Source organism: Rhinoraja longicauda, chromosome 24 (genome assembly GCF_053455715.1).
Source record: "Rhinoraja longicauda isolate Sanriku21f chromosome 24, sRhiLon1.1, whole genome shotgun sequence".
NCBI classification, from domain to species: domain Eukaryota; kingdom Metazoa; phylum Chordata; class Chondrichthyes; order Rajiformes; family Arhynchobatidae; genus Rhinoraja; species Rhinoraja longicauda.
In genome coordinates, this window is record NC_135976.1 from 20,342,390 (window position 1) to 20,368,980 (window position 26,591).

Sequence of the window (26,591 nt, forward strand, 5' to 3'; positions counted from 1 at the left end):
CAAAGTACTCCCGCGCCAGGTCCCCCTTGTTCTTCCCCCTCACCCCTCCTCACGGCGGGTTCTGCATCATCCATTGTACTTCCCCCTCCATCATGGCGGTCCCCTCATGCCAGGTCGTCCTTTGTTAATTCCCTCGGCAGTAGCGTCCTCACTTCCACGTGTCTATCCTCGTAGGTTGGTCGGCGCCATCATTGACCGCTGCACCGACCTTTCCACTACCGCCACCGTGCCACCTCCGTGGCACTGACCTAAGTCCCAACCGTGGGCTCTGCCAACCCAGGCACCATAGTCCGTGAGGCTTCGTCGACACGCGAGGCTCCATCTCTGACCCGCTAGACTCCGGCCCATGAGGTTCTGATCTGCGAGGCACAGGCTCCAACCCATGAGACTCTACCTCTGACCCGCAAGGCTCCACCTTTGACCCGCCAGGCTCTGGCCCGCGCTCTGGCCAGCACAGCTCCAGCCCACGGCCCGTGAGGGTCTGACTCCAGCTTCCCAGCGGCACTTCCAGAAGGCGTCTGCCGCAGCAGCACCTCCGGAACCATATCTGAGGAAGGATGTGCTGGCTCTGGAGAGGGTCCAAAGGAGGTTTACAAGACAGATCCCAGGAATGAATAGGTTAACATATGATGAGCGTTTGAGGGGGGGGGGAGGGGGGAGGGGTGGGAGGGGGGGGAGGGGGGGAGGGAGGAGGGGGGAGAGGGGGGGAGAGGGAGAAAGAAAAGCAGTGTTTGAGTCATATTTTGTAAGAAGGCAGCAAGCTACAGTTTTGATTTAACTACTTGTTTTGGGTTTGTGTACCTGTCTGCAAACAATTAAGTTTACCTGTTTTTGGAAAAGACTAAATATATGAAATTTAAGTTTGAAAACAAGAACTTTTCTGTCTTCATTTCCGGCACCCACACCTCCCAACCTTCAAGAGAAAAGCTCCCAACCTCTCAAGACATCACAATGGTGGAGAATGCCAAATAAGGAGGGGTGGGTGAGTACGAATGTCCATCAGTGATTTGACTATCCGCTTGGCACAATTGAGAACCAGTGAGAACGACATGGAGGAAATGTTGAAGATGTTGGCTCAGAGTAACCAACTCCAAATAGAGACGAGCCGGGCTCTTTTGGAGGAACAAAGAAAAGCCAATATGTTGAAAGAAGCGGAACTCAGGTTACAGAGGATCCAGTCTCAAGGAGCGGGGCCATCAACCACCAACCCGAGGGTCCGTGCCAGTGATTTTATTCCTAAAATGGGACCCACCGATGATCCAGAGGCCTATCTCCATGCATTCGAGACTACAGCAACCAGAGAAAAGTGGCCTAAAGACCAGTGGGTTGGTATCCTAGCCCTGTTCCTAGCCGGGGAATCACAGAAAGCTTTTCAAGACTTGGACAGTACAATAGCGAATAACTATGACATCTTGAAGCAGGAAATATTGAGCAGAATAGGACTTACAAAGTTTGGAATGGCTCAGCGTTTCCATAATTGGGGTTTCAGGAATGCCCAACCTCCCCGGACTAAGCAACCAAGTATGTATCTTCTAAGTAAAATAAACTACAGATGATTGATTCAGGACAAACAAATGCTAAACACCCATGTCCTGTCTTACATTTATCCTAATCCTACATCAATCGTAACACAACTAATATCAACCTCATATAAAACTGAAGGAATACACTTACCACGCATTACGCATTTCGAGCGTTGCCCTCTCACTTTTAGAGCCCTCTATATATTGCCTCAGGAAACTTTCCTGGACACATTTAACTAATGCCCTTGGCACGATGACAGTCCCAGTCCATATTGGGAAAGTTCCCAGTCCATATTGGGAAAGTTAAAATTCCCAACTAGGACAATCTTATTAGTCTTACAGCTGCCTGAAATTTCTCATCATGTTTGTTCTTCTAATTTCCTTTGACTATTTGGGGGCCTAAAATAAAGGGGAGATGCAACCGCTCAGAGACATCTTGGACTCTGGCACCAGTGAGGCCACACACTATCTTGGAGTCTCGATTGCTACCACAAAATCTCCTGTGTCCCCCTCGTAACTAATGAGTCTCCTACCACTACAGCTCTAACATGTGCTTTTTGAAACCTCCCTCATTCTCCCACTGCAATTGACTTACTCACCAATCCAGTGCCTGCGTTTTTTAATCTGGTCAGGAATGTGTGGAACAAGTGGAACAGAAACTATGCATGTTGTTGGGCAGGGAGAGGGCTCTGGAGAGTGGTTTGCGCTGTGCTCAGTTCCCTGTGGAGACAATAGGAAATCACAGTAACCCAGAGTACATTGGAGTTCACCACATCTGCATGTAATATCACCCAGTCATCAGTCCGAACTGGGCATCTCTGGCTGGGATCCACACAATGCACAATTCTGGTGCAAGGCTGGACATTGGCCTCAGATCTGTCACAGTTGGATACAGGATTGTTGCAGCACAGATGGACACTGTTTGGCCCCTCCAGCCTGTACCAACTGCATGTAGACAAGGAGAGAAACAGAGAGCGAGTGAAATGCAGAGAGATAGAGGGAATGAGTCACAGAGAGATAGAGAGATACGCAAAGATAGAGGAAGAGAGATGCAGAGAGATAGAGGAGATGCAGCAATATTGAGAGAGTGAGACACAGAGATATTTAGAGACACATACATAGATTGTGAAGGAGGATGTACAGATTAAGAGAGAAGTGAAGAGAAACTAACAGAGATACACAGAGAGATTGTGGAAGAGAGATTCAGAGAAAGGAGATGGGAGAGCGGTAGCTCAGATTAAAAGAGTGACACATTGTCAGAGTGAGATACAAAGAGATTGAGAGAAATTTAAGAGGAAGCTGCTGAGAAAGAGGGGTAGTGGCTGACAGGGAGAGACACATAGGGAGAGATCCAGAGCAACAAGTGAGAATAAAAGGGATGGATGGAGACACATATTGGAGTAGACAGACGGGCTAAATTAAAGTAAGAGTAATATTGGCAGATAGATTAAGTGATGGAGAGAGAAACATAGAAACATAGGAAATAGGTGCAGGAGTAGGCCATTCGGCCCTTCGAGCCAGCTCCGCCATTCTATATGATCATGGCTGATCATCCAAAATCAGTACCCCGTTCCGGCTTTTTCCCCATATCCCTTAATTCCCTTAGCCCTAAGAGCTAAATCAAACTCTCTCTTGAAAACATCCAGTGAACTGGCCTCCACTGCCTTCTGTGGCAGAGAATTTCACAGATTCACAACTCTCTGGGTGAAAAGGTTTTTCTCTCATCCTAAATTCCAGCGAATACAAGCCCAGTCGACCCATTCTTTCATCATTCGTCTGTCCCGCCATCCCGGGAATTAGCCTGGTGAACCTAAGCTGCACTCCCTCAATCGCAATAATGTCCTTCCTCAAATTAGGAGACCAAACTTGCACACAATGCTCCAGGGGTGGTCTCGCCAGAGCCCTGTACAACTGCAGTAGGACCTCCTTGCTCAACTCAAATCCTCTCGTAATGAAGGCAACATGCCATTGCCTTTCTTCATTGCCTGCTGTACCTGCTTGCTTACTTTCAGTGACTGATGTACAAGCACACCCAGGTCTCGTTGCATCCCCCTTCTCCTAATCTGACATCATTCAGACCCGTCTGAAGAAGGGTCTCGACCCGAAACGTCACCCATTCCTTCTCTCCCAAGATGCTGCCTGACCTGCTGAGTTACTCCAGCATTTTGTGAATAAATCGATTTGTACCAGCATCTGCAGTTATTTTTTTATATCATTCAGATAATAATCTGCCTTCCAGATCTTGCCACCAAAGTGGATAACCTCACATTTATCTACTTTATACTGCATTTACCATGTTTCTGCCCACTCACCCAGCCTATCCAAGTCATCATGCAACCTCATAGCAACCTCCTCACAGTTCACACTGCCACCCAGCTTTGTGTCATCCGCAAACTGAGAGATGTTACATTTAATTCCCTCATCTAAATCGTTAATATATATTGTAAACAACTGGGGTCCCAGCACCGAGCCTTGCGGCATCCCATTAGTCACTGCCTGCCATTCTGAAAAGGACCCGTTAATTCCTACCCTTTGCTTCCTGTCTGCCAACCAGTTCTCTATCCATGTCAATACCCTACCCCCAATACCATGAGTAATTTTGCATTACCATTAGTAATTCTAATTAAAACAAAATGAAAAAGCAAACGAGTCAGAATGCTGGTACGGAAGAGGTCAGTGCAATGTGTTTCTTCTCTGTACGCGTCCTCTGTCACACGTAGAACATGCTGCCTATTACCCTATCACAGGCGGGTTTGAGGACGAGTCAGTTCCTGATCTTTTCACTTATTTTAAATCTCGCAGCACTGAAACATCACTTCAAGATGTGGCATCTTTCATTGAGGAGGATCCCCTCCCTGCTCTGGGTGTCCCTCATTACCGTCTGTGCAGGTAAGTTCAGATATTAATGATCATCTCTGGTTATAGATGTGTGTGAGGCTTGTGCAGATTTTCAGTGCATATAAAGGCCATTCAACCCATTGTGGACATTTCCTGGCTTTGTGGTAGCCCAAATGCTGCCACACTGTCATAAAGGTGGGGCACACTGGTCTCTTATTCTGTCCCTCACTCTGTCATTCACAGTCCCTCTTACATTCTGCTGATGTTATCTCTCTTCATCTCTCTCTCTATCCAAACGCTCCTTCTCACTCTGTCCCTGTTTCTGTGCCTCTTTCTCCAGCTCTGCCACTTTCTCTTTCTCCAGCTCTGCCACTTTCTCTTTCTCCAGCTCTGCTACTTTCTCTGCTGGTTCCTGACATCTCTACAAACCTCTCTCTGTAGTTAACATTGGATTGCCATTTGTGCCTCGCTATCTCTCTCCCTCCCTCCCTCTCTCTCTCTCCCTCCGTCCCTCCCTTCAACAACCTCCCCCTCCATCCTTGCCACTACTCTCGCCACATCCGCGGTCCAGTTCTATTTTTTTGCTTCACATACTTCTTATTCAATGAAGTGTTCTGAGCCTGACCCACTTCCTGCCACAATTTGGTGCAATGTTTGACCAAACACCCTCCCCACCCTCCATGTCAGAACCAGCTCATTGCACCCTGACAGCGGCTTCTGACTTCCACAGGGCTCTGGGCATTCAGCTCTCAGACAGAGAGAGAGAGAGAGAGGGAGAGGGAGAGAGGGAGAGGGAGAGGGAGAGAGGGAGAGAGAGAGAGAGAGAGAGAGAGAGAGAGAGAGAGAATTTTTCACTAGCAAATGGTTGGTGATTGGAATTGAGAGGTGCCAAGCCAAGTAGTTGTCTAGCACTGGGCTGAAGGGCCTGTTTGAAGATTCGTAGGCTCCACATTGACTTGCACATTCAGATTCAGAACTGGCTCACACATAGAAGGTTGTGGGGGAAGAGTGTTATTCTGGCTGGAGGTCTGTGACTAATGGAGTTCCAGAAGGATCTGTGTTGGATCTTTATTGGGTGATTAATATTATATATTATGGCGAGTCTGAAGGCTTGTACTTTGTTAAAGAAGTTACCACGTGACAAAACACAAAACCACCACGTGACCTTGCTGGCCAATCCGATGGTTCGACTCTCAGGACCAATCCCTATGGTCGCTACAATACAATGTTTTATGTTGGTGGAGTTGCACACAGTGAGGATGGTGTCAAAGATTATAGCAGAATATAGATTCCAATAACAAGACAAAACCCCCACCGATATCTTAAATTCATGTGATAAGAGCAGAATTAAGCCATTCGGCCCATCAAAGTCTACTCCACCATTCAATCATGGCTGATCTATCTCTCCCCCCTAACCATCCTTCTGCTTCCAATCACCTCGATAATTTTGCATCCGATTTGCCAATTTCCCCTGGATTGTGTGTGCTCTCACCTTTTGATCCAGTTTCTTGTGTGGTATTCAGTCACCCACCTGTCCTTACTTCGGGGATCTGTGTAAGTGCACTCCAAGGGTCTGCTCCATGTCCCCTCCCCATACCACTCCTACCCTCCCATTTATCCCGTTCCTCCACCATGTTCACTCTCTCCAAACTCACCCCATCTCCCTTCTTTCTCAGACCGGGTCCATTTGCCTTGTCTGACTGTACCCCCTGACCCGTCCATCTATATCTGGCTGCAGGCTGTAACTTTCTTCCCCAGCCCCGGGTGCAGAGAGTCTTCATTCTGTCCCCCCCACCCCCACGTGGGTTTGCTGTGTGATGTAGGAACTGTGGGCCGGTCTCTCACAGAGCCGGGAACCAGACGATGGGCCGCATGGCCTGCTCCTGTGCTCTGTGATTCTCCCAGCTCCGATTCCTCCTCCAGTCACTGAGCTCTCCTGCTGACTGCCTCTCTTGTCTCCTCAGCTGGGACTGGGGCCGCCGCTGGCACCGTGACCGGAGCTCGGGGACACTCGGTCTCCTTACCTGCTGGGATCACAGTCGTACCGGACGATGGCAACGTTGAGTGGAGGCAGACATCACCCAAAACCATCATAGCGAAGTACTCGAATGGGACCATTAAATACTATGACAGCAATTACACGGGACGGGTCACTCTTCACCGCGGGAACTTCAGTCTGGAAATCCGTGATCTACGGAGAGAGGACGCTGGTGATTACGAGGTGAATGTTGTTACACGTACAGGATCTGAAACTCCGGCGAAAGTCCGACTGGAGGTGTACGGTGAGTGAGATTGCCGCAGAGGCCCCAGGTTTCACCGGCTCCTGAACCCCCCTAATTAATGGGTGATGGCAGATCCTGTGCGATCCACAGTTTACTGAAGGGTGAAGGGTCGAACTGTCAACGGTTCCCACATTCCCATTGCTCCACGGGGAAGGGGATTTCCACCTTCTTCCAGCCTTGGGAGGTAAAGTGTGAGTCTTTGGCTCAAGAGACTTCGGCGAGAAGGCTGAGGGAAGGAGGCTGCACTTGTTTGAAATGTGATTTTTGTCACTGAAGTAATGGCAGGCAGGTTGGTCAGTGTGTTTCTTGCAGGATGTGGGAAGTCAGGGACATCGCTGGAGCTTCTGCGAAGTACACATGCAGGAATTGTGTCCAGGTGCAGCTCCTGAATGAACGTGTTGTGGAACTGGAGAAGCAGCTGGATGACCTCAGGGCTATTCGGGTAAATGAGTTTCCTGGACAGGACCTATAGTGAGGTTGTCACTCCAAGGAATCAGGAAGAGCGATGGTGGGTGACTGTGAGAAAGAGGAGTAAACGTGGAGTGTAGGAGACCCCGGTGGCTGTGCCTAATGAAAACAGGTACACCCTCTTGGGAGCTGTCGGGAAGAAGATGCTTCCAGGTCGGTGGCTCCAATCCTGGCAATGAGACTCGACCGGCGAGAGCGATGTCGGACAGAGCCATAGTAGTGGGTGACTCCATTGTCCAAGGTGCGGACAGGAGATTCTGTGGCGGCAGGCGAGACTCGAGGATGGTCTGTTGCCTCCCTGGTGCCAGGGTTCAAGATGTCACGGACCGACTTCAGAACATCCTCGAGAGGGAAAGTGAACAGCCAGAAGTAGTTGTGCATGTGGGCACGAACCAGGTCGGGAGGAAGAGGAAGGAGGTTGTGCAACGTGAGTTTAGAGAGTTAGGAAGACTGAAGAGCAGGACTTCCAGGGTGGTTATCTCTGGATTGCTTCCTGTACCTCGTGCTGGTGAGGACAGGAACAGAGAGATAGGGGATCTGAATGTAAGGCTGAGGGGCTGGTGCAGGGAACAGGGATTTAGATTTATAGGCCACTGGGATCTCTTCTGTGGTAGGAGTGACCTGTACAAAATGGATGGGTTACATCTTAACTAGAGGGGGACCAACGTTCTGGAAGGCAGGTTTGCTAGTGCTACACGTGTGGGTTTAAACTAAATAATGGGGGGGAGGGGTTGACAAATTGGGAATATAAAGATGGAGTTAAAGGGGAAATGAATACAGGAAAAGTTGCAAAAGACTCCCAAATTAATGGGAAGGAAAGTTCGAGAAGGTATAAGAGAGTAAGGTCAGGGCCAATAGTGACCAGTGTGAGAGGGGAGGTGAATACCGAAGTTAAAGTTGTATTTGAATGCGCGAAGTATAAAAAATAAAGTGGATGAGTTTGAGGCTCAGTTAGATATAGGCAAGTATGATATTGTGCGAATTACAAACATGGCTGCAAGAGGACTAGGGCTGGGAGCTGAATATTCAGGGGTATACGACCTATCGAAAAGACAGACAGGTGGGCAGAGGGGTGGGGTTACTCTGTTGGTAAGGAATGATATTGTCCCTTGCAAGGGGTGACATAGAATCAGGAGATGTCGAGTCAGTTTGGGTAGAACTGAGGAATTGCAAGGGTTAAAAGACCCTAATGGGAGTTATCTACAGGCCCTAAAACTGTATCCTGGATATAGGGTGCAAGTTGAATCAAGTTAAAATTGGCATGTCGCAAAGGTAATGCTATGGTGGTTATGGGAGATTTCATTATACAGGTAGACTGGGAAAATCAGGTTGATACTGGACCCCAAGAAAAGGAGTTTGTGGAGGGCCTCCGAGATGGATTCTTAGAGCAGCTAGTACTGGAGCCTACCAGGGAGAAGGCAATTCTGGATTTAGTGTTGTGTAATGAACCGGATTTGATAAGCGAACTCAAGGTAAAAGAGCCATTAGGAGGTAGTGATCATATTATAATGTTTTAATCTACAATTTGAGAGGGAGAAGGGAAAATCGGAAGTGTCGGTATTACAGTTGAGCAAAAGGGACTATGTAGGCATGTGGGAGGAGCTGGCCAAAGTTGACAATATAGACAATAGACAATAGGTGCAGGAGGAGGCCATTTGGCCCTTCGAGCCAGCACTGCCATTCAATGTGATCATGCCCCCTGACTCCACTATCCTTAAGAGCTCTATCCAGCTCTCTCTTGAATGCATTCAGAGAATTGGCCTCCACTGCCTTCTGAGGCAGAGAATTCCACAGATTCACAACTCTCTGACTGAAAATGTTTTTCCTCATCTCAGTTCTAAATGGCCTACCCCTTATTCTTAAACTGTGGCCCCTGGTTCTGGACTCCCCCAACATTGGCAACATGTTTCCTGCCTCTAAAGTGTCCAACCCCTTAATAATCTTATACGTTTCGATAAGATCTCCTCTCATCCTTCTAAACTGGAAAGAGGAAGACGGTGGAACAACAATGGCAGGTATTTCTGGGAATAATACAGAAGGTGCAGGATGAGTTCATTCCAAAGAGGAAGAACGATTCTTGGGGGAGTAAGAGGCGACTGTGGCTGACAAGGGAAGTCAAGGACAGTATGAAAATAAAAGAGAAGAAGTGTAACTTAGCAAAGATGAGCGGGAAGCCAGAGGATTGGGAAACTTTTAAAGAGCGACAGAAGATAACTAAAAAGGCAATATGGGGAGAAAAGATGAGGTATGAAGATAAGCGAGCCAAGAATATAAAGGGGGATAGTAAAAGCCTCTTTAGGTATGTGAAGAGGAAAAAAATAGTTACGTAAAATGTGGGTTCCTTGAAGACAGAAGCAGATGAATTTATTATGGGGGACAAGGAAATGGCAGATGAGTTGAACAGGTACTTTGGACCTGTCTTCACTAAGGAAGACAAAAAAAATCTCCCAGATGTTCGAGTGGCCAGAGGTCCAAGGGTGACGGAGAAACTGAAGGAAATCCACATTAGGCAGGAAATTTTTGTTGGGTAGACTGATGGGACTGAAGGCTGATAAATCCCCAGGGCCTGATTGTCTGCATCCCAGGGTATTTAAGGAAGTGGCTCTAGAAATCGTGGACACATTGGTGATCATTTTCTAATGTTCTTTTTATTCAGGATCAGTTCCTGTGGATTGAAGGGTAGCTAATGTTATCCCACTTTTTTAGAAAGGAGGGAGAGAGAACACAGAAAATTATAGACCTCTTAAGCTGACATCGGTGGTGGGGAAGATGATGGAGTCAATTATAAAAGAAGAAATAGCGGAACATTTTGATAGCAGTAACAGAATCATTCCGAGTCAGCATGGATTTACGAAGGGGAAATCATGCTTGACTAATCTTCTGGAATTTTTTGAGGATGTAACTAGGAAAATGGACAAGGGAGAGCCAGTGGATGTAAAGAACCTGGACTTTCAGAAAGCCTTTGATAAGGTCCCACATAGGAGATTAGTGTGCAAAATTAGAGCACATGGTATTGGGGAAGGGTACTGACATGGACAGAAAATTGGTTGTAAGACAGGAAACAAAGAGTAGGGATTAATGGGTCCCTTTCAGAATGGCAAGCAGTGACTAGTGGGGTACCGCAAAGCTCGGTGCTGGGACCGCAGCTATTTACAATATAACTTAATGACTTTGATGTAGGGGTTAAAAGTAACATTAGCAAATTTGCAGATGACACAAAGCTGGGAGGCAGTGTGAAATGTGAGGAGGATGCTATGAGGATGCAGGGTGACTTGGACAGATTGTGTGAGTGGGCAGATGCATGGCAGATGCAGGTTAATGTGGATAAATGTGAGGTTATCCACTTTGGTGGCAAGAACAGGAAGGCAGATTATTATCTGAATTTTGTCAAGTTAGCAAAAGGGGAAGTACAATGAGATCTGGCTGTCCTTGTTCATCAGTCACTGAAAATAAGCATGCAGGTACAGCAGGCAGTGAAGAAAGCTAATGGCATTTTGACCTTCATAACATGAGGAGTTAAGTATAGGAGCAAAGAGGTCCTTCTGTAGTTGTCCAGGGCCCTAGTGAGACCACACTTGGAGTATTGTGTGCAGTTTTGGTCTCCAAATTTGAGGAAAGACATTCTTGCTATTGAGGGAGTGCAGCATAGGTTCACGAGGTTAATTCCCAGGATGGCGGGACTGTTGTACGTTGAAAGACTGGAGTGACTGGGCTTGTATACACTGGAATTTAGAAGGATGAGAGGCGATCTTATTTGGGAGGTGATCAGATGATTGGATTCATCCTGTTTTTCAACAGCAGACATGACGGCAATTTTCCATATTGTCACTGGATGCCAATGTTGCAAAAACAATGTGGCCAGATGTGCCACTACTTCAGGAGTACAGTCTTCAGTACTATAGCTGGGATGTTGCCTGGAGCTGGATATGTATAGGGGCACACTGCTAGTTTCCTGGATAGACAGGATGTGGAGAAGACGTTTCCATTAATGATTGATACTAGGACCAGAGACCCTAGCCTCAGAATGAAAGGGCATACCTTTAGAAAGGAGATGAAGAGGAATTTATTTCAGGTGATGAATCTGTGGAATTAATTGTTACAGAAGGCTTTGGAGGCCAATCAATGGATATTGTTAAGGTGGACATTGATAGATTCTTGATTAGTGCAGGTGTCAACGGTTATGGGAAGAAGGCAGGAGAATGGGGTTGAGGGAAAGATAGATCAGCCATGAGTAAATGGCGGCATAGACTTGATGGGCCAAATGGCCTAATTCTGCTCCTATAACTTACAAACATGTTTTTGCATCGAGTAAACTAATTTGTCGGGTAACAGGTTTCTGTGACGGTAGGATCACAGAAGACTAAAGACCATCCACTTAGCACTCTGGCTGCTCTGGCTGAACATGATTGTAAATGATCAGACTTGTCTCCAGCATTCACATGCTGGGTCCCATCATTGCTGAGGATGGGGATGTTTTTTTGGCCGCTGCATTCGATGAGCTGTTGAAATGTCCACCACTATTCATATCCAGATGTAGGAGGATTGTAGAGCTGTGAGCTGAGCCATAGGCTGTGAGGTCCCTCGTCTCTTTTTTTTTTTGTAGCTGTTGTTGCTGATGAGCTTGCATGTCACCCTGTGTTGCAGCGTCACCAGGCGGGCACCTCATGGTGTTTATCTCCACCAGGTGCTGCTTCCAGCATGTCCTCCGCACTCCACAGTGAACCAGGGTTGACCCCCTGGGTGACAAGAATGGTGGCGTGAGGGATGTGCCAGGCCATGAGATTACAGTCTGTGTGGTGGACAGTTCTGCTGCTGATGATCCACAGCACCACATGGACCCCAGTTGTCAGCTGCATGATCTCTTCTGATTGTGGGCACCACAAAATATAATGGGGATGGGCCCACGATGTGAAGTCCAGACATGTATCCACAAGGACTGTACAGTGGGAACTCTCACCATTGGTGTCAGGGACAGGTGTACCTGCCACTGGTAGCCTGGGGATGACCAGGTCAGGCCAGGTTACCCCTGGTCTCAGCCACTCTGGCCCGCTGTCCTTCAGGAGTGTGCGTCTCAGTCTGTGGCGGTGCTACCGATCCACTCCTATGTTGGACATTGAAATCCCCACCTAGAGGACATTCTGGCCTTTGCTGTCTCGGGACACCTTTGTGTGGTCCAACATAGGGGAGCACTAGTTCAACTGCTGAGGATGGGGGGGGGCAAGTATCAGGAGATTTCCCTCCCTTTTCTACCCATGTACAGTATCTGCTTTCTATGAGGGTGGCTCTGCAGCCCCAGATCTCTGCTCTGTCCCTTGTGACTTTTTCGCCCTTCTGACTCCTTGGTTGCCCCCTCAGAATGTGTCGCATCACAAGACTGGGAATAACTTGGTGCTTACACCCCCGATTTGTGAGCAGATTGAGTCTCCGTGAGGGTGAGGGTGAGGGTGTGTGACCCAGGATCTGCATGGTGCCAGATTCACTCTGGAACACAGCATGCTATCCCAGTCTGGGTCTGTGCCCATCGCGGTCCCAGGGTTGACACTCTTGGACCAGGTTCAGGACCGGTCCGGGCTGGATCACACTCAGGTGCATAAGGGACACAGGGAACATTTGCTGAAGTGAAAAATAACCCTGCATCTGAATAGAATCCCCAGCTTCGATCATACATGTTTGAATGGCGGAGTAGACTTGATGGGCCGAATGATTTAATTTTACTCCTATCACTTATGATACAGAGCCATAAACAGAACATGGTGGAGAGTTTGTGGATGAGTGCGGGCAGTGGTCGGGAAGGGGGCGCAGCAGGTGTGGACTTCCTGCAGCAACAACTCGCTGAACTGAAGGGGGGGGAGGGAAGAGTTAAACTGGTGTGTGTGGAAATTAGCTGGGATCGGCTTAAAGTTCATTCGTGGCTGTTGGATATCGAGGGGTCCACAAGGATCTCCTTTACTAATTTTTCTGATCTATGTCCCAACCTCAGAGCCCGTGGCAGGAACACATATTCAGGCTGAGAACATCACCGGGATCTGCAACGTCACCCTGATCTGCTCCGTGACCTCCGGCGACCCCACCAGCTTCAGGTGGTGGAGGGGAGGAGAAGCTCTGCGAAACAACAGCACCCATCACCTCCGGGGACACGGAGAGACAGTAGAGGTTCATCACACAGAAGAGGTCGGGGACGTTGTGTACAAGTGTGAGGCCAGGAACCCGGTCAGTGAGGGCACGGCAGAGATACGGCTGATGGATGTCTGTAAACAGGCCACACCTGGTGAGTGAAACACTGCTGATACTGGAAATGTGTCATAAAAACAGAAAATATTGGAAATACTCCAAAGGTTCAATATATATGAGAGAAAAATAAACAACATTCCAGCTCGATGATTTTATGTCAGAAATTGGAAAAGTTAGAAATCAAATGTATTTTATGTGATAGAAAGGTGCAATCGGAAATACAGAGGGGATGACAATGATAGCGACAAAGAGACACACGTAATAGAGGCGATGGTGGTGCTGGCTGAGAGATGGTGAATATGTTTTCTGTACAGAACCTATCTGGAGAAGGTGCAAATAGGAGATGAATTACAGAAGAGAGAAAAAAAATCCCTGCTGGAACTATAGGATTCCAAACTTTTATTCAACATCATGCTGAACAGACCTGCAAGTTCGGGTGGGTCCAATTTACAAAAAGTGAAATTGCAATTAGAATCTGTGTGAAATAAGTTAGCTCCAGAGAGAAGGGTCTCGACCCGAAACGTCACCCATTCCTTCTCTCCTGAGATGCTGCCTGACCTGCTGAGTTACTCCAGCATTTTGTGAATAAATACCTTCGATTTGTACCAGCATCTGCAGTTATTTTCTTAGCTCCAGAGAGAGTCACTGAGGGGAGAGATGTGACCGAGGGCACTTTGTTACAAACAAGACAGGAACAGAAACTGATGAAGGTGTACTGTTATTAGATTTCCATAAGGCATTTTATGGAGACGTTGCATCAAAGATGATGGAAGGAAATAAAAGCTTGTACTGCAGCAGGATTTGTGTTGGAGTGAACAGAAGACTGGCAGGCTAACAGGGAATGGAGAAGGCATAAATGAACAAGATAAAATATTGCCATAGGACTCGTTCTGGAGCCTCCACTAGTATATGAATTTTAACATGGCTCGTGTAAAAGGCCCAAACAAAACGTAGGAAAGTAAGTTATGAAGTGGACATAAGGTAATTATTAAAGGATAGAGGCAAGATAAGTGAGCGGGCAAGGATCCAGCAAATGCCGACCAGGGAGAAGGCAATTCTGGATTTAGTGTTGTGTAATGAACCGGATTTGATAAGGGAACTCAAGGTAAAAGAGCCATTCGGAGGTAGTGATCATAGTGATTGTAGTGATTGTAGTAATCTACAATTTGAGAGGGAGAAGGGAAAATCGGAAGTATCAGTATTACAGTTGAGCAAAAGGGACTGTGGAGGCATGAGGGAGGAGCTGGCCAAAGTTGACTGGAAAGAGGAAGATGGTGGAACAGCAATGGTATTTCTGGGAATAATACAGAGGGTGCAGGATGAGTTCATTCCAAAGAGGAAGAAAGATTCTTGGGGGAGTAAGAGGCGACTGTGGCTGACAAGGGAGGTCAAGGACAGTATAAAAATAAAAGAGAAGAAGTGTAACTTAGCAAAGATGAGCGGGAAGCCAGAGGATTGGGAAACTTTTAAAGAGCGACAGCAGATAACTAAAAAGGCAATATGGGGAGAAAAGATGAGGTATGAAGATAAGCGAGCCAAGAATATAAAGGGGGATAGTAAAAGCCTCTTTAGGTATGTGAAGAGGAAAAAAATAGTTACGTAAAATGTGCGTTCCTTGAAGACAGAAGCAGGTGAATTTATTATGGGGGACAAGGAAATGGCAGATGAGTTCAACAGGTACTTTGGACCTGTCTTCACTAAGGAAGACAAAAAAAAATCTCCCAGATGTTCGAGTGGCCAGAGGTCCAAGGGTGACGGAGAAACTGAAGGAAATCCACATTAGGCAGAATTTTTTTGTTGGGTAGATTGATGGAACTGACGGCTGATAAATCCCCAAGGCCTGATTGTCTGCATCCCAGGGTACTTAAGGAAGTGGCTCTAGAAATCGTGGACACATTGGTGATCATTTTCTAATGTTCTTTTGATTTAGGATCAGTTCCTGTGGATTGGAGGGTAGCTAATGTTATCCCACTTTTTTAGAAAGGAGGGAGAGAGAACACAGAAAATTATAGACCTGTTAACCTGACATCAGTGGTGGGGAAGATGCTGGAGTCAATTATAAAAGAAGAAATAGCGGAACATTTGGATAGCAGTAACAGAATCATTCCGAGTCAGCATGGATTTACGAAGGGGAAATCATGCTTGACTAATCTTCTGGAATTTTTTGAGGATGTAACTAGGAAAATGGACAAGGGAGGGCCAGTGGATGTAAAGTACCTGGACTTTCAGAAAGCCTTTGATAAGGTCCCACATAGGAGATTAGTGTGCTAAATTAGAGCACATGGTATTAGGGAAGGGTACTGACATGGACGGAAAATTGTTTGGAAGACAGGAAACAAAGAGTAGGGATTAACGGGTCCCTTTCAGAATGGCAGGCAGTGACTAGTGGGGTACCACAAAGCTCGGTGCTGGGACCGCAGCTATTTACAATATACCTTAATGACTTAGATGTAGGGGTTAAAAGTAACATTAGCAAATTTGCAGATGACACAAAGCTGGGAGGCAGTGTGAAATGTGAGGAGGATGCTATGAGGATGCAGGGTGACTTGGACAGATTGTGTGAGTGGGCAGATGCATGGCAGATGCAGGTTAATGTGGATAAATGTGAGGTTATCCACTTTGGTAGCAAGAACAGGAAGGCAGATTATTATCTGAATTTTGTCAAGTTAGCAAAAGGGGAAGTACAACGAGATCTGGCTGTCCTTGTTCATCAGTCACTGAAAATAAGCATGCAGGTACAGCAGGCAGTGAAGAAAGCTAATGGCATTTTGACCTTCATAACATGAGGAGTTGAGTATAGGAGCAAAGAGGTCCTTCTGTAGTTGTCCAGGGCCCTAGTGAGACCACACTTGGAGTATTGTGTGCAGTTTTGGTCTCCAAATTTGAGGAAAGACATCCTTGCTATTGAGGGAGTGCAGCATAGGTTCACGAGGTTAATTCCCAGGATGGCGGGACTGTCGTACGTTGAAAGACTGGAATGACTGGGCTTGTATACACTGGAATTTAGAAGGATGAGAGGCGATCTTATTTGGGAGGTGATCAGATGATTGGATTCATCCTGTTTTTCAACAGCGGACATGACGGCGATTTTCCACATTGTCACTGGATGCCAATGTTGCAAAAACAATGTGGCCAGACGTGCCACTACTTCAGGAGTACAGTCTTCAGTACTATAGCTGGGATGTTGCCTGGAGCTGGATATGTATTTGGGCACACTGCCAGTTTCCTGGATAGACAGGATGTGGAGGATGTTTCCATTAATGATTGAGACTAGGACCAGAGACCCTAGCCTCAGAATGAAAGGGCATACCTTTAGAAAGGAGATGAAGAGGAATTTGTTTCAGGTGATGAATCTGTGGAATTAATTGTCACAGAAGGCTTTCGAGGCCAAGTCAATGGATATTGTTAAGGTGGACATTGATAGATTCTTGATTAGTGCAGGTGTCAACGGTTATGGGAAGAAGGCAGGAGAATGGGGTTGAGGGAAAGATAGATCAGCCATGAGTAAATGGCGGCACAGACTTGATGGGCCAAATGGCCTAATTCTGCTCCTATAACTTACAAACATGCTTTTGCATCGAGTAAACTAATTTGTCGGGTAACAGGTTTCTGTGACGGTAGGATCACAGAAGACTAAAGATCATCCACTCAGCACTCTGGCTGCTCTGGCTGAACATGATTGTAAATGATCAGACTTGTCTCCAGCATTCACATGCTGGGTCCCATCATTGCTGAGGATGGGGATGTTCCTTTGGCCGCTGCATTCGATGAGCTGTTGAAATGTCCACCACTATTTATGTCCAGATGTAGGAAGATTGTAGAGCTGTGACCTGAGCCATAGGCTGTGAGGTCCCTCGTCTCTTTTTTTTTGTAGCTGTTGTTGCTGATGAGCTTGCATGTCACCCTGTGTTGCAGCGTCACCAGGCGGGCACCTCATGGTGTTTATCTCCACCAGGTGCTGCTTCCAGCATGTCCTCTGCACTCCTCAGTGAACCAGGGTTGACCCCCTGGGTGACAAGAATGGTGGCGTGAGGGATGTGCCAGGCCATGAGATTACAGTCTGTGTGGTGGACAGTTCTGTTGCTGATGATCCACAGCACCACATGGATCCCAGTTGTCAGCTGCATGATCTCTTCTGATTGTGGGCACCACAAAATATAATGGGGATGGGCCCTTGGTGTGAAGACCAGACGTGTATCCACAAGGACCATACAGTGGGAACTCTCACCATTGGTGTCAGGGACAGGTGTGCCTGCCACTTGTAGCCTGGGGATGACCAGGTTACCCCTGGTCTCAGCCACTCTGGCCCGTCTGTCCTTCAGGAGTGTGCGGCTCAGTCTGTGGCGGTGCTACCGATCCACTCCTATGTTGGACATTGAAATCCCCACCTAGAGGACATTCTGGCCTTTGCTGTCTCAGGACACCTTTGTGTGGTCCAACATAGGGGAGCGCTAGTTCAACTGCTGAGGATGGGGGGGGGGCAAGTATCAGGAGATTTCCCTCCCCTTTCTACCCATGTACAGTATCTGCTTTCTATGAGGGTGACTCTGCAGCCCCGGATCTCTGCTCTATCCCTTGTGACTTTTTCGCCCTTCTGACTCCTTGGTTGCCCTCTCAGAATGTGTCCCATCACAAGACTGGGAATAACTTGCTGCTTACACCCCCGATTTGTGAGCAGATTGAGTCTCCGTGAGGGTGAGGGTGAGGGTGTGTGACCCAGGATCTGCATGTTGCCAGATTCACTCTGGAACACAGCATGCTATCCCAGTCTGGGTCTGTGCCCATCGCGGTCCCAGGGCTGACACTCTTGGACTAGGTTCAGGACCGGTCCGGGCTGGATCACACTCAGGTGCATAAGGGACACAGGGAACATTTGCGGAAGTGAAAAAAAACCCTGCATCTGGATAGAATCCCCAGCTTCGATCATCCATGTTTGAATGGCGGAGTAGACTTGATGGGCCGAATGGTTTAATTTTACTCCTATCACTTATGATACAGAGCCATAAACAGAACATGGTTGAGAGTTTGTGGATGAGTGCGGGCAGTGGTCGGGAAGGGGGCGCAGCAGGTGTGGACTTCCTGCAGCAACAACTCGCTGAACTGAAGGGGGGGGAGGGAAGAATTAAACTGGTGTGTGTGGAAATTAGCTGGGATCGGCTTAAAGTTCATTCGTGGCTGTTGGGTTTCGAGGGGTCCACAAGGATCTCCTTTACTAATTTTTCTGCTCTATGTCCCAACCTCAGAACCCGTGGCAGGAACACATATTCAGGCTCAGAACATCACTGGGATCTGCAACTTCACCCTGATCTGCTCCGTGACCTCCGGCGACCCCACCAGCTTCAGGTGGTGGAGGGGAGGAGAAGCTCTGCGAAACGACAGCACCCATCACCTCCGGGGACACGGAGAGACGGTAGAGGTCCATCACAGAGAAGAGGTCGGGGACGTTGTGTACAAGTGTGAGGCCAGGAACCCGGTCAGTGAGGGCACGGCAGAGATACAGCTGATGGATGTCTGTAATCAGGCCACACCTGGTGAGTGAAACACTGCTGATACTGGAAATGTGTCATAAAAACAGAAAATATTGGAAATACTCCAAAGGTTCAATATATATGAGAGAAAAATAAACAACATTCCAGCTCGATGATTTTATGTCAGAAATTGGAAAAGTTAGAAATCAAATGTATTTTATGTGATAGAAAGGTGCAATCGGAAATACAGAGGGAATGACAATGATAGCGACAAAGAGACACACGTAATAGAGGCGATGGTGGTGCTGGCTGAGAGATGGTGAATATGTTTTCTGTACAGAACCTATCTGTAGAAGGTGCAAATAGGAGATGAATTACAGAAGAAAGAAAAAAAATCCCTGCTGGAACTATAGGATTCCAAACTTTTATTCAACATCATGCTGAACAGACCTGCAAGTTCGGGTGGGTCCAATATACAAAAAGTGAAATTGCAATTGGAATCTGTGTGAAATTCGTTAGCTCCAGAGAGAAGGGTCTCGACCCGAAACGTCACCCATTCCTTCTCTCCTGAGATGCTGCCTGACCTGCTGAGTTACTCCAGCATTTTGTGAATAAATACCTTCGATTTGTACCAGCATCTGCAGTTATTTTCTTAGCTCCAGAGAGAGTCACTGAGGGAAGAGATGTGACCGAGGGCACTTTGTTACAAACAAGACAGGAACAGAAACTGATGAAGGTGTACTGTTATTAGATTTCCATAAGGCATTTTATGGAGACGTTGCATCAAAGATGATGGAAGGAAATAAAAGCTTGTACTGCAGCAGGATTTGTGTTGGAGTGAACTGAAGACTGGCAGGCTAACAGGGAATGGAGAAGGCATAAATGAACAAGATACAATATTGCCATAGGACTTGTTCTGGAGCCTCCACTAGTATATGAATTTTAACATGGCTCGTGTAAAAGGCCCAAACAAAACGTAGGAAAGTAAGTTATGAAGTGGACATAAGGTAATTATTAAAGGATAGAGGCAAGATAAGTGAGCGGGCAAGGATCCAGCAAATGTAGAATAAAGTGGGTAACATGTTAAATTGTTCATTTTTGCAGGAAGAATAACAAAGAAGCACATAACCCAACTAGTAAGAGATTGCAGTCATAACTTCATACAGAAACAGGCTCTTTGGCACACCATGTCCATGCCAACATCAATACCCATATACACTAATCCCATTTGGGATTGGTTTATTATTGTGTCATGGACTGAGATACAGCGAAAAGCTTTTGTTTGCTTGCTGTCCTGGAATTATCAGATCATACAATACATAACTACAATCAAGCTATACACAAGCAAAAAGAAAAATACCAGAATGCAGAATATATTTTTTGCAGCATTGTAATGTTAGTTTCAAAGAAAAAGTCCAATGTTGGCAATGTGGTAGATTGGAAGATCAGGATTATACCTGGCTTATGGGTGGACCATTCAGCAGTTTGATAACAGTAGTAGTTTAATGTGGATAAGTGTGAGGTTATCCACTTTGGTGGTAAGAATAAGAAGGCAGATTATTATCTGAATGGTGTCAAGTTAGGAAAAGGGGACGTACAACAAGATCTGGGTGTCCTAGTGCATCAGTCACTGAAAGGAAGCATGCAGGTACAGCAGGCAGTGAAGAAAGCCAATGGAATGTTGGCCTTCATAACAAGAGGAGTTGAGTATAGAAGCAAAGAGGTCCTCCTGCAGTTGAACAGGGCCCTAGTGAGACCGCACCTGGAGTACTGTGTGCAGTTTTGGTCTCCAAATCTGAGGAAGGATATTCTTGCTATTGAGGGCGTGCAGCGTAGGTTTACTAGGTTAAATCCCGGAATGGCGGGACTTTCATATGTCGAAAGACTGGAGCGGCTAGGCTTGTATACACTGGAATTTAGGATGAGAGAGGATCTTATCGAAACATATAAGATTATTAAGTGGATAACCTCACACTTATCCACATTAAACTGCATCTGCCATGCATCCGCCCACTCACACAACCAGTCCAAGTCTGGTAGTGCGTGGTTTTAAGTGTTTGTATAGTCTGCCCAATGGGCCCAGTACTTGATCCATAGCTTTCTAGCCTTGGAAATTCAAGTCCTTGCCAGAGGCTTTAATATTGTGAGAATATCTGCCGCTACCACCTTCTTAGGGAGCGTGTTTCAGATTTCGTCTGCCTTCCAGACGAAAAGAACCTTCCTCAGATCCTCTCTAACTTCTAACTACACTCTTTAAATATATATCCCCTAAGCTCTATCATTAGAAAAAGCTTCATACGATCTCCACTATCCCAGTCCCTCATAATGTGGTGCACCTCTAACAGCATTCCCATCCACCCTCAACCTCCTCCACTCTGAAGAAAACAAACCCAACCAATCCAGTCTCCCCTCATAGTTGAAACACTCTATCTCAGACAACATTTTGGTGAATCTCCTCTGCACTGCTCCAGTGAGATTACACCCATTTTAGTGTGGTGGCTGGAATTGTACACAATATATTGCAGCTGTGGCTTAATCAATGTATTATAACATTAATCCCTGGAGGGTCTCGTGCAACAGAGGGACTGAGCACGTATATCGTTCCTTGAAAATAGAATCACAGGTTGACAGGGTGGTGAAGAAGGCTTTTGGCATGCTGGAGTATACACTGATGAGCCAAAACATTATGATGACCTGCCTAATATGCTGTTGGCCCTCTGTGTGCTGCCAAAGCAGTCTACAAGACCCCTGAAGGTGTCCAGTGGTATCTGGCACCAAAACATTAGCTGCAGATCGTTCAAGTCCTGTAAGTTGTGAGGTGGAGCCACCATGGATCAGACTTGTCGATCCAGCACATCCCACAGATGCTCAATTGGATTGAGATCTGGAGAATTTGGAGGCCAGGGCAACACCATGAACACTTCATCATGTTCCTCAAACCATTCCCAAACATTGTGTGCAATGTGGCAGGGCGCATTAACCTGCTGAAAGAGGCCACTGCCATCAGAGAATACCATTGTCATGAAGGGGTGTACCTGGTCTGCAACGATGTTTAGGTAGGTGACAAATTAACGTCTACATGAATGCCGCTCCCAGGGTTTCCCAGCTGAACATTGCCCTGAGCATCACACTCCCTCCACTGGCTTGTCGTTTTCCCACAGTGCATCCTGGTGCCATCACTTCTCCAGGTAAACGGCACACACTTACACGGCCATCCACGTGATCTAAAAGAAAACGGGACTCATCGGACCAGGCGACCTTCTTCCACTGGTCCGACGCTCACGTGCCCAATGTAGGCGCTTTCGACAGTGGACAGGGGTCATCATGGGCACTCTGACCGGTCTGCGGCTACACAGCCCCATACGCGGCAGGGTGCGATGCACTGTGTATTGTGACACATTCCTCCCGTGGCCACCATTAACATATTCTGTGACTTGTGCCACAGTAGACCTTCTGTAGGTTTGGACCAGATGGGATAGCCTTCGTTGCCCTCGCGCATCGATGAGCCTTGGGCACCCAACACCCTGTCGCCAGTTTGTAGTTTGTCCCTCCTTGGACCACTGTCGGTAGGTACTCACCACTGCTGACTGGGAGCACCCCACAAGCCTTGCCATTTCAGAAATGCTCTGACCCAGTCGTCTGGCCATAACAATTTGGCCCTTGTCAAAGTGGCTCAAGTCTTTACTCCTTCCCATTTCTCCTGCATCCAACACATCAGCTTCAAGAACTGACTGTTCACTTGCTGCCTAATTCATCCCACCCCTTGACAGGTGCCATTGTAACAAGATAATCAATGTTTTTCACTTCACCTGTCAGTGGTCATAATGTTTTGGCTCATCGGTGTATGTTGCAGTTGTACAAAACTGTGGTGAGGCCACACTTGGAGTATTGAGTTCAATTTTGGTCAACATGCTATAGGTTAGATGCCATTAAGCTGGAAAGCATACAGAAAGATGTACAAGGATGTTGACATGACTCAAAGGACTGTGAGAGGTTGAGCAGGCTAGGACTTTATTCCTTGGAGAGTAGGAGGCTGTGATCTTTTCGGGGTGTATAAAATCACGTGAAGCATCGATAGGGTGAACATGGTTTTTTTCGCCAGTGCTTTAGAATCAAGAACTAAAAGTCATAGCATTAATGTGAGAGGGGAAAGATTTAGTAGAAATGTTTGGGGCAATGTTTTCCACACAGAAGGTGGTACGTAAATGGAATGTGCAACCAGATGAAGTGGTTGCAGCAGGTACCATAACAAAATTTAAAAGACAATAAAGTCTATTTTCTATCCTTATTTCACACCTTTTGTCTTTTCATCGCTGGCTTTTGCCCAACCTTCTGCCCATCAACCCCTAACCCCGTTCCTATTTCTACCTATTATTTGCCAGGCTTTGCCCTGCACTCATCCAGCTTTCCCCAAGCTCCCCTCCCTCACTCACCACAATCAGTCCGAAGAAGGGTTCTGACCCGAAACATTACCTGTCTACGTTCTCCAGAGATGCCGCCTGACCCACTGAGTTATTCCAGCACATTGTATCTTTTTTTGTAAACCAACATCTTCTTCCACCTGTGTGGTGCACATCTAGTCAAATACATCCTATCAAAAAAACACTCTTCCACCTCTACCCTTTGCCTCCCATCAACAAGCTGATTTTGGATCCAATTAGGTACCTTACCTTGGATTCCATGCGGGGATGGAGGAGAGTATTTTGAAGGGTGAATAGAGGGCGGACTGCGGGTACCAAAACTGTATTAATGGAGGGCTTCATCAAAACCCATGTGGGTAGATGGATCCCATCAATTCTCTGTCAGTGGAAGAGCTAGAATGGAAATGTAATCATTACATTTTGACTCCTCTGTTGTTTTAGGACAAAGGAGATTAACATTGAAAAACATTATTATTATTTCGGTTGTTGCAACTTGTGTAGCTGTTTTCATCATTCTTCTGGTCTGCATCATCAGAAGAAGAAGAACAGTAGGAGGTCAAAAATCTCGAGTCACTGGAGGCAAGTATCTGATACCCAGTCCATGAGCCAGAGTGGTCCCAGTCCCAGGAAAGACTGCACATGGTGCCAGATAGAAGATGATGAATTGGGGCAGGAGATGACAGAGGATGGAATGGAGAAAGTGCACTCAGGGAGAAGAAGAAATGGTGAGGGGAGGGAATAGTGGGTACAAAGGGTAGAGACTTGAGAGCAGAGAAATATGAAGGTTGGAAAGGAAAAGGAATCAGAGCACGACGGTCGATTGTAGGTAGGGGAAGGGGCAGTATTGGGAGAGATGGAAGTATGAAGGTGGGAGGTGGATCGGGAGGGGCAAAGATTTAGGGTGGGAGGGATAGAATGGTTGATAGGGAAGAGGGTTAATGTGACTAGGATGGAAAGGAGATGATGCTTGGTGGGGGCAGGAACTCATCCTTTTTTCTCTCCCCCACAGACCCATCAAACATGGAGACTATCTATGCACAAGCCCAGCCACCACAGAGACATCCAGCCACCAGGCAGCCTCGGGAGGAGAACGAGATGGTAAAGGGACACATATTGCCTCAGGGAAGGGCGATTTGAACCCCTCAGTTCCCTGGGGCCATCCTTACTATCTCTTCAGCAGGCAGGACACAAGATCCCATATAGGCACAACACAACCTCACACTGAACTCACAGCTGAGTAAACTCTCACTGAACTCTGCCACAGTTCAAAGCAACGACGAGGCACAAAACCATCCCTAGCGATTCACCCATCTCCACTCTCTCACTGGTAATACACTGCCCCCCCACTCCCAAATCCCCAGTGACTGGGGTAGACTGTCTCCACACACCCAGTCACTGGGGTACACTGTCCCAACACACAGTTACTCGGGTACATTGACCTCACACACCCAGTTACAGGGGTACACTGTACCCCCACACACCCAGTTAAAGGGGTACACTGTACCCCCACACACCCAGTTAAAGGGGTACACTGTACCCCGACACACCCAGTTACTGGGGGACACAGTACCCCCACACACCTAGTTAGTGTTTACGCCTTCACGAATTTCCCCATGCAATGGGTGACTAAGGGTAATATGGAACAGTACATACAGAAACAAGCTCCCTGCAGCCCACAATGTCAACACTGAACATGAAGCCACGTTAAACTAAACCTCTCTGCTTGCATGTGATCCACATCCCTCCATTTCCTGCATAATCATGTGCCTGTCCAAAAGGCTCTTAAATGCCACTATAGTATCTGTCTCTACCATCATGCCTGGTGGGGCTGAGTGCATCACTCATGCATCGCTGAGTGAAATCATTGCCGCGCACATCTCCTTTAAACTGCCCCTCCAAATAACAGTTTAATTCTTCTGTTTTCAATACATACGACTCTTGAGTCTCGGCTCACCTTAAAGTTATGCCCTCTAATCTTTGACATTTCCTTCCTGGGAGAAAGGTTCTGTCTTATCTAAGGCTCTCATGATTTATAAACTCTAATCCTCTGAATTCTCTCTGCTTTCTCAGCAGGCTCTGCCCAAGGAGTGGCTGGAGATTCCTCACACCATATATGACACAGTGAAATCCCCTGAGACACCAGTTCCTGGACCTTCCAAAAGAGGAGGGCACAGAAACCCCAAGGAGAGCACGCTCCAGGAGTATGAAACAGTGAATTATTCTGGGATCCCACACTTTTCCTCGATCAAGGATGGAGGACGAGCCCATGGAAAATCCCACCCTTTGTAGGTCAAGAGATGACCATCCCCCACCCTGGGTCCATGGGCATGTACTGATCTCTGGGCAGATGTTCCTGTGGTATGGGGATGGAGAGGATCCCACTCATCTCAGCCCATCTGCAGCAGTGGGTGTGGATAGGTGGGAGAGCTACAGGGGTAAGGGTGTAGGTGGGATGAGTGGAGAAGGATGGGTGGGGAGGGTTAGGGCGGGATCTTGGGGTTCCGTGACACACAGTCGGGAAGAGTGATCACCTGTGGTTAGTTGTGTGTGCACAACTGTGGCACAGGACCAGGCTAAGCTGTTAAAGAATTGTGAAAACAGATCCTTATCCCCCACGACTGTAATCCAGGATAATTCTAAATGGGAACAATGCAATGGCAGAACAATTATATGCAGCTTTCAATTTTGTCTTCATAAAGGTAGGCACAAATAATCTTCCATGGAACCAAGTATTTGACAGAAATCAGTATGAGTAAAGAGCGGAGAAAATTAACAAGGAATCATATTGGTGAGCCTACCATCAGTAGAGGGGAAAATGCTGGAATCTAACAGGGTTAGACAAAGGCATCATGTGTTCAAAAAGGAGAAATCATGCTTAACAAATCGACTGGAGTTTTGTGAGGAGGCAACTGGTAGAAACGATCAGGAGGGACCAGTGGATGGGTGTATTGAATTGTCCAAAAGCTTTTGATGAAGACCCGGAAAAATTGTGAGTGAGCAAAATTAAAGCAGGTGGATTGGATAATAGACTGACATGGGTTGAGAACTGCAGGAAAGAAAAAACTGTTGGAATGAACAGATTTTGGACCTGGTGGCAGACAGTGACTAATGGGGTAGGGGAATGATCAATGCTGGGAACTCATTCATCACAACATGGATCAATGATTTAGGTGAGAGAAACAAATGTAATATCTCCAACTTTGCAGATGACTCAAAGCTTTGATGGGTGGTACAGGAATGTGTGGGTAAAGTGAGAAACTTATAAAGTTGCAGAAATAGCTATACGCCTGTGAATTGGGAGCTTTATAGAATTCAACATTGATGAGAAAGATATGATAAAATATGAGTGTAGACTAGTAA

The 26,591-nt window shown here is 46.9% G+C and overlaps 1 protein-coding gene across 1 annotated transcript; it reads left to right on the top strand.

Moving 5' to 3' along the window:
• Positions 1 to 992: 992 nt before the first annotated feature.
• Positions 993 to 25,669, top strand: LOC144605565 (uncharacterized). The gene is given in 8 exon segments (XM_078420979.1): positions 993 to 1,386; positions 4,166 to 4,307; positions 4,309 to 4,412; positions 6,326 to 6,643; positions 13,092 to 13,379; positions 23,673 to 23,810; positions 24,241 to 24,329; positions 25,302 to 25,669. Coding segments are annotated over 8 exon segments (1,692 nt in total). The 3' UTR covers positions 25,521 to 25,669.
• Positions 25,670 to 26,591: the final 922 nt, after the last annotated feature.